The sequence below is a fragment of the Trachinotus anak genome, unplaced genomic scaffold, assembly GCF_046630095.1.
Source record: "Trachinotus anak isolate AG129_WGS33_773 ecotype Australia unplaced genomic scaffold, CSIRO_AGI_Tana_v1 ptg000004l, whole genome shotgun sequence".
Classification (NCBI taxonomy): Eukaryota; Metazoa; Chordata; class Actinopteri; order Carangiformes; family Carangidae; genus Trachinotus; species Trachinotus anak.
This window is the reverse complement of record NW_027273855.1, coordinates 14,692,446-14,701,497: the sequence shown is the minus strand read 5'-3', so window position 1 is coordinate 14,701,497 and position 9,052 is coordinate 14,692,446. Positions and strand designations below refer to the sequence as shown.

The window sequence follows — 9,052 nt, the reverse complement described above, 5'->3', positions numbered from 1 at the left end:
GGCAGCCTTAATGGTGCATATTTTGTTTAAATGCAAATTCAAAATAAATTGGGTTCAACACATTTTCAGTCTGGCTTGCATGTGAAATCCTTCTTACCAATTACAAATAAAACTTTTAAACGTTTGTGCTGTCAGAAGCTCCTCTGCCGACCTTCAAGTTTGAACTTTTATTCCCCCCAGCTTTCAGTTAATATTAATGAGAAGAACGTTGTAAAAGACATTGTTTGGGAGGGATTAATGTCTACATTTTTAAAAAATAATTCAAGCAGATATGCATGAAATATATAATCAGCAGCATGGAATGAATAGTTGTTCTAAATTTTGTTTATGCTGGCTCTGACATGGAATCATATTAAGTGTTGAGTATGCTCAAGTATCTTTCATTTTTCAACTTTGCTATTAAAAATAGGTCTGTAGTTTATATACAAAAACCTACTGGGTGAAAAGACTCTTTCATCCAGTTTATAAAGTGAGCCAGTAGCATATTTTTGACTTATTAAAATAAGAGCTAGGGCAAAAATTAGGTTAGCTCTAGGTGTAGAAAAAAAAAAATGCATTATCTTGCCTGGTATGGAATTATAATATGAACAATTATCATATGGCCTGCTCGCCCTTCTATTCAGCTAGATGAAATATTATTGTGTGGACATAGAGACCCACCACCAGAACAAAAGCCTTCGGAGTTGTTTGTTGGGGTGAAAAAAAAAAAAAAGAAAACGAATGAAAGAAAGAAAGAGAAAAAGCTCAGACTTCGAGGTCACCCAAATTAATGGTCCATCCTTGTCTCTCTGAGCCGCTGACCGGGTCATCGTTGTCCCGAGGCAAGACAAAGGTCAAGAGGTGAGAGGTGAACTCTGGTTCTGCATACATTAGCTTGGCCTTGCAGCCTTCACGTCCACTCCTGAGCCCTGCAGGGGTGCAATTGTCTATTAAGGATGATGATGATTATTATTATTATTATTTGTATTTTGTTCATACGCCTAATTCCTATGACGTCACCTGTTAATAGTTTATACAGACCTTTTTTTATTTCTAAGCTGCAACAACCCAGCTGCTTTAAGTTGAATGTCTTGTCATCATTAATATGTTTTGGCTACCTTCATCTCCAGTGCACACGCCGCTAATTGAAAGCTAAACAAAAATATTCCCCAACATAAAATTAATGTGGCTGATGGACCATATCTTGATATTAAAATAGACATTAACATGATAGAAATGCATTGTGATGCCGAGAACATAACAGTGTTTAAGGGCCGAGTTTATAATCATTTACTGTCTCTGAGATGAGCTGTGAATCTGGAAGGAATATTTAGCTGCTGGAGACACACAATTTATTGGTTGATCTGCAAAACAGCACAGACAGCGTTTTATTGTCTGCTCTCCCGCATGAGTGTTCAAGCTAAATTATCATTTTCTGATGCATGTACAGTGGTAATAAAAGACGCAACAACTCCCGGTCGTGATATTTCTACATTCCATTAACATGCAGTTACAGATGCATGCAAATGCTCCCAGATTTGTGCCTCAAATAGATGGATCACCACGGATCAATACGCTTAATACGAGCGGTCAATAAATCTATCAGTCAATTATGGCATTTTAATCTTTCCGTGGGCTGAGGATAATGAAAATCTTAAAACAGGGCAAAATATAGACAGCGTTAAAGCAGCATTAAAGCCCTGCTAAATTAGCCTGATAATTGTGGGCATCACGTTAAAAGATTTTACAAGATTTTGTCTACAACAGGTGCATCTGGCTTTTACCTCAAATGCCAGAGTGTCAGAGACAAACAGCTTTGTAAAGAAATAGGAACAGAAGTCTCCATAAAGCTGAACTGCAGCTGAGTGAGGAAGCAGCAGTCTGATTTGGTGGAATCATTTATAAAACTTGCTATAAATGTATTGTCTTTCTGTGTCGATAAAATAAATATTATCAAATGTAGACCTTAAATAAATAAAAATATTCCACTTGTGTTATTTGAAACGAACCAAGGAAGCACGTTGTCCTGCTGAATAAATATATTCGAATAAAGTCTGTTCCTGAATAAATTGTACAAAATAAATAAACAAATAGTCTGCCACCGTTTCTATGGACAATTAATATAACTTTGTATCTTCGTTTGCACTGTGTAGATAGGAGCGCAATGCAATGACTTGAATTTTAATATTCAAATCAGAGCGCCAGTCTGAAGCCGGGGAGGATGACAAATTGTTTTGACCCGTTCTTGCATGAAGAAACTTGCCATTGCGCTTCTTGCAATAAGCATCCATCGTGGTAAGCAAATAAAGGTGATGCCTGATTGAAACCGATGCAAACGCGAATCAAAACATCTGCAGGCTGGCGCCCTGGCTGCGTAACGCATGATGCAGCTCCCGAGGCTCAGGGGCAGTTCAGGGGCAGGTGTTTTGGCGAGGTCGGTCCAGGAGAGGGGCAGGTGTCCGCAGCGCCGGCGTGTGAGTGCGGTGCCGCGGGCCCCGGGTCGCAGAGCAGCCCGTCTCTCTGTAATTTCTTCTGCTTCATGCGTCTGTTCTGAAACCAAACTTTCACCTGCGTCTCGCTGAGCTGCAGGGTGCTGGCGACCTCCACCCGCCTGGCCCGCGTCAGGTACTTGTTGAAGTGGAACTCCTTCTCCAGCTCGGTCAGCTGTTTGGTGCTGAAGCTGGTCCTCGGGGCCCCGTTCACCGTGGGATGGCGATCCGTGCAGATGCTTCTGCTGCTGCTGCTGCTGCTGCTGCTGCTTCCAGCCTCCACAGCACCGACTCCCGAGCCAAAAATACTGAACCCACAGGTCATGTGCGTCCTGGCTGGGAACAGAGGACATGAAAACAGTCGTCAACAAGCTCAATGAGGTTACTCACAAAAGAAGCACAAAACCCTTCTGAATGAAATTATCCACGCCCATATCCAGGAAATAAGATGAAAAATTATGTCAGAGTTGAAACAGGAAAAAAAATCTTTTAAAAAAATAAACTTTGCTCACTGTCATTTATATGTTGTTATAACTTTTGTAAATTAATTCTAAATTAAATAGAAATATTTGTTATAGGCTATGATACTGATAATGAGGAGTATAAATTCAATAAATAATCACAAGTTAGTTTGGTACTAAGGCCAACGATTAATCAAGTATTCAAGGATTCAATAAAGCTAAAATTATTTTTTAAGAAACTTAAAAAAGATTTTTAGGGATTGGCCCCAAGCCAGTCTCACAGTGGAGCCATTTTTCTGTCTGTATAACCAAGGTGTACTTTACGGAGGCATCAACTTCAGCAATAGCCTGTAGGCTCTTTGCAAAATCTTTTGGTGCTATAAAGCAGGTGGATGGGGACCTGTGTGTTATCTAAAGGCGTGGACATAATAACAGAAACGCCTGTGCAATATCCTGTGCAATCCAAAGCTACAACATCACAAACTACAGCCTGAAAAATGACCTGAGATTTGAATCAACACCTCTGACTCTGAGAGATCTGGACATTTCACATTTACTGCAGGGCTATTGCGCTGGGCTGTACGATCCACTGTTCAGGTTTGTGAGTTTCCTGGACAAGCTCGCCAAATCGCAGAAAAAAAAAAAAGATGTCGCTGTATATTGTATATGTATGAAAGTATAGTCAGAGAAATGTTTGGTGATTCAAAAGAACTTTACAGCAGAGCGTTTACAGTCCATTAACTGTATTCATCAGAATCATTAATAATTTGCCTTTAGGCCTTTCTGTGTCAATGACAGTTTAACAGTTTACAAATGCTTTCAAACACTGTATTAATGACAAATGTCTCCACTTTTTTCCTCTGAGGTTTCTGGGTTACACATTAAAGTATCATCTGTGCTACTTATGTGCAATGAATGACAGGAACCGCAGCTATATCTTGATTTTTCATCGCTGACATTGTGGGTAGTCGTCAGTGTGTCTTTGCCTCTGAGGAAATGTGCTGCTTCTCCTCCTGCATAATGGAGTCAGTGTGCCAGGTGTAGTCCAATGTCTCCCACCACAATTCATAGACAGGAAGGTTAACAGGCCTCTAGCCACTTGGAAAAGCACGGCAGATGGAAAGGTCAGTTATAGGATAAATGTCAACATCTGTGTTTTAAGAAAATGAATGTCAAGGTAACCGAGCCTGAGAATTAGAGGCCAGAGAATATGAAGAACCAATACAGAGGAACTGTGCGTAATTAAGAACTTCAGCTTTCAGGAGTGCAAATCACATGCACATTCTGATTAATGGCTCCAAAGATAATAGAATTGATGCCGGCCAGAAGGCATAAAAGAATCAAACTAAATATTTGAGGAATGACTTGCACGTTTAAAAATAGCCAGCCTGCAAAGGGAATGGAAGGGCCTTCCAAAGCCAAGGAGAGGGAAGAAGAAAAGGGATAGATCGATACACATTGCCTCAGTCATCTGGGCATCCAGCCCACAGTAATTCAGGTGCTGTCAAAGCATAATTGAAGAATGACGCACTGGGAGTATATACACTGAGCCAGGAGATCAGGTTACAGCAGGTCTGTGGAGGCCTTTCAACATGGAGGAATACAGAGACTTTGGTTTGTGCCAAAACCAATACAAATTCCAGTGGAAAGCACACTCTCAATAATGACTTTTACAAGTTACACAGCAGCGCTAATGAGTTACTCCTACAGATGATCCCCTTCAGAGAGATACAGACAGAGGTTACAAAGATACTAACAGTAGGCTACTGTGAGGAAATGTCTTTGTGTGCGTGGGTGGGTGTGAGCAAATGGCTCTTTCAAGTGCACAGCTTTGGATCCGATGAGTGGCTGATGTGTTTTATATATAAAATGACTCTTGGACCAGTTAAAGGTTGTTGTTGTCACCTTTTGCCTCCCTCACAGTGGCATCATCAGAGAGATGTTTAGCCACTAATCCACTGTGCATTCTGAAAATGCAAGTAGAAATGGTTGTTTTCTTTTTGTTGCACCTTTTAATGTTGCAATATTTACGACAAATCAAAGGTACTGATGTCACCTTTTGCTTCTCCCACAGAGGCATCATCAGGAAAATGTTTAACAAGGTGTGCTTTGTTTAACTGTGTGTCAAATGCAGGTTATTTTTGATCAGTACTCTGGATTTTGAGCATAATCTAAAGATATAATCTGTAGTTTTGTGTTTATTGCATCACACACAACACTACAGTCAAATTAAAGGTGTTGGTGGGCCTTTTTTGCACACTGACTGGAGTCAGTAATGTAACATCATCAGAAATAATGTGTCTAATCTGAATTTTTCAGCAGTTTTGTGTTCGTTGCATCCCTTCCAGAGGAGCTTGGGCCTTTCACCACAAACAATCTATGGTAATGACCAACCTGCATCTTTGGTCACTGAACATTTGGGTCAGCAGCACCCTCACAGCAAACAGAGACTGTTCTGTGAGAGAATAAAAAAAAATAAAAAAATAAAAAAATACTGGACCACCGTTGTTGTAAATCTTCCTCCATGTAAAATTTATTAAACTCAACCCAAGTACAGCGGTCAGTCAGTCAACTGACATTATTGATCAAATGAAGGATCTATATAAAATACTATAACTCATAAAACTGAAGATTGATAGGCATTTTTCACATTAGTAGGCTATTGGTATTTTTCTTTTTAAAGCCTGGGATGTGTATTCTTCTGTGGGCTCTCTGCCCAGGACTCATCAGTCAGGGAAATGATGATCTGTGACAGCAATTATGTTAAAAAGGTGGACACATGTAAAGGTGCTGCAAACTGAAATCAATACACAAGGGCTTTCATTACAAACAGACAACTAATCAATACTCAGGGAGCACTCCAGCTTACAAGAGTAAGTTTTACTCAACTTCCTGTGAGTCTGGACAGGCAGTGGTCTGTTGCATTATTCAAAGGCTACTGGTAAGTAAGGGCAAGGGTAAATAATTGATCATTTTCTGGGTTGCATACACACCGAGGCTAAGCAGGCCTTTTACTGTACGTCACTCTGCCTCTGTGTGTACAGTCTGGATCCTGCATGCAACAGTAGGTGGAGCAAAAAAGTTAAATAACCTAACAGATTTACATCAACATGGAACCGTTAAGGAAATTGTAACCGAGTCCTCATGTGCATATTCAAAATTTGCGTCGAGTAAACAGCTACTTCTGCCTTTCTTACGTTTTGATCTAGTTTTAGAAAGTGCTGAAATCATTTTTTCCAATTCAACTTGTGTCGAGCACAATGACGCACAAAACACGTCAGCTTTTTTTTTTTTCCTCTTTTTTTTTTCTCCAGCTTGTGGAGAAAACTTCGACCAAACTTTGCCAACTATGAAAGAAAGTTATCCAGAGCTGAAAAAAAATCAAAGTCATTTAGTCTGAATAGTAACGTCTCAAGGTTTACTTTATCCCTCCTGTCGTACTCAGTCTGCCTTGACAGAAACTTACCCGCCCGGTGCTGACTCCTCTTCACTCTCATCCACTCAAAAGTTTTACTCCTTTCATCCACACCAGCCACGTTACAGTCCGAGCTGGCTGAACTTCCGACGGCGACGTGGATCTCGGGGCCATTGTGGGAGTAGATGTGAATTTGCTCTGTGGGTGACCCAAAATCGGAGAGTCGCGTCTCGCTGCCAACGGAGGCACAGTATCCGCGTCCTGGAGAGCCCTGCCCCTGCGCCCTGCACCGCCAGGGGACACGGGACGAGTGGGGGCAGGCCGGTGATGAGAAGCCCTCGAGAGTCTCACACAGTGGAGGAAGAGGAGGAGGAGGAGGAGGAGGAGGAGGGCTGTCCGAAGAGGTGCACAGAGTCAAACTGTTGGCCAGAGTTAGGTACCGGGGATGCGGAGAATTAAATCCTGAGGCAACTTCCACCTCCAGTTTTCCCTCCTCATCACGACTGGCGAGTTCAGGAAGAGTCCTGCCGCCCAGGTCTCGGTTTATGACCTCTTTTGCTCGGCAGCAGCCCGTGAACAGGGGGCTACTCTCCCCTTCGGCCGTTAACTCTTGATAGGAAGTCATTATCACCTCTCCCCTGCATAATCATTGGACGGGGTTGCACTTCATGCCCGGCCTCTCATGCATGCGGTAACGCATGGTCAGGCGGCTGGACGACCGCGGGGACATTCCTCAGAGGAGAAACAGCAGTCCCTGATTGATGGAGATGACGTGCCCTCCTGGTCTCGGCCAATAGCTGGACATCTCTGTCATCAGGGAGGACAACACTGATGAAGCCGAGCAAGCAAGTTCTGAAACTGACTTCAGGTCAACGTTTTAGTGTCGTCTGAGCATGAAGAGTAGCACCATGCAGGCCACAAAAAAAAAACAAAACAAAACAAAACAAAACAAAACACGAACATCATCATTATTATTATCATCGTCACTAGACTCTGAGGGCCCTCATGGGCCTCTTACCTATTCAGACAGGTAGGCTATGACGTCAGGCATTTTTGTTTTTAATAATACACATTTCTTTTGGCCACAACAGAAGGGAGTCTGTGTTTTGGGTTAAATTCTTGTATAATGATTGTTTTTCAAGATAACAATGACGCTTCTTTTTCCAAAGCTGAATTAACATAATATAGGCCTACATTGATGCAGCTAATGGATTATGCAAATGTTTGAAGGCTTCTTGAAAAACCCGAGGCCCTCTTTAGCAAAGGGCTTAGGTCATGTGAAAGGCACACTTAATGGGTTCAAAGGTCGTGACAGCTGGCATTTAGAAGTTCAGTGGCAGCAGATTTGTAATTAGCCTCGAACAAATACAAAAACGGCTCCGAGCGGAGATCAAGAAGTTGTAACTGACAGAGGAGATATGGTCATCCCAGGTTAAAGCAGACCCTCGGCTGGGTTAGACGGAGTGTCCATCGGTGCTCGCCAAACAGAGGCCCAGGATCTGTTTCTAGGACCCTGTTCTTTTCAACACATCTGTGTGTTTACTCAGCAATGAGCCATCGTGTGATACTCTTCATGCAAATGAAGCTAAATGCTGCTTTAAACCTTTTGGAGAGACAAAAACAAAACTAAACAAAAATGCACAGATGAGTTGAAAATGCCACATGCATACACACACACACACACACACACACACACACACACACACACACACACACACACACACACACAAAACACCGCCCTAAAAAAAAAGAAAAGGAAAAGAACAGCACAGGCACCAACTCAGTTGCTTGTGTATGGGTTCAGCAGCAGATCTACAGGAGCAGAGCCAGTATATTCACTCCAGTGCAGAAGTGAAAATGTCATGGAGCTCCACAGTGCAGCACAAGTTTGTTGACCTACTTTCAAATACACGCGTCACTGTGTCTCAGCCTGCTCGAATACAGTTTTAATAATAGCCAATAATATCCCGATGTTGCAGTGTTAACGTCTGATCTCCAAACTGTGTAACTGCTTTAATCTGCAGTCAAAAGAAATTCAAAAATTGTGGATTACCAAAGTAACACGAAACTTGATTATTTATTTCATTTTATTTCATTCTATTTTTCCTTTTTTATACCTGTGTTCAGCCACGTGTATGTGATTTTCTTGGCTTTATATTGAAAGGATATTACTATAGCATTTGAATATTTATTATTTTTTTATTTAAATTTTTTTGACATTATATTATTTTCCTGCCCCTCTATGCTTAAATAAATCAGTGAAAAAAGTAATAATATAAATAATAAAACAATATCATCTAAAAATAATATAATTAATGACTATAATAATTAATACATCAAATACATTATTTGTAGATCATTCTTATTATTGTTATTATTATTATTATTATTAGGCCTATTATTATTAATATGAAGCAACCACCCATAGCATTTAATAATAATAATTAAAAAAACTAAACGTAAAGCTACTTTGTGGTCCTGCTCTTATCGTTTTATTTTAACAGTATTTCCTATGTCTTTTAACCCGTAGTAATTACAATATAATTCAGCGTAATGAACAACTTCTAACTGCATTCTTACAACACAGAAATATGGTCCCAGCTGTGGGAGTTAATGGGATTCTACAGGCAGGGATGTGCTGAATGACTGAGTGCAATATATCCCTTCTCTCCATGCATTTGCATGGTGCACTGATCCATCTTCATGTC

General features: G+C 40.9%; 1 protein-coding gene across 1 annotated transcript; it reads right to left on the bottom strand.

The window, feature by feature from the left end:
• Positions 1-1,456: 1,456 nt before the first annotated feature.
• On the bottom strand, positions 1,457-7,057 carry hoxc1a (homeobox C1a). Its single transcript, XM_071476271.1, has 2 exons — positions 6,396-7,057; positions 1,457-2,804 (listed from the first exon to the last, which is right to left on the bottom strand). Exons 1-2 carry the CDS (start codon positions 6,967-6,969, stop codon positions 2,380-2,382), a joined length of 999 nt encoding a protein of 332 aa, XP_071332372.1. The 5' UTR covers positions 6,970-7,057; the 3' UTR covers positions 1,457-2,379.
• Between the last annotated feature and the right edge of the window lie 1,995 nt (positions 7,058-9,052).

Coding starts and splice junctions, on each gene's coding strand:
- hoxc1a (XM_071476271.1), bottom strand. CDS start 6,969: ATGACTTCCTATCAAGAGTTAACGGCCGAAGGGGAGAGTAGCCCCCTG. Junction 2,805..6,395: donor GAGGAGTCAGCACCGGGCGG/GTAAGTTTCTGT, acceptor CTCTGTTCCCAG/CCAGGACGCACATGACCTGT.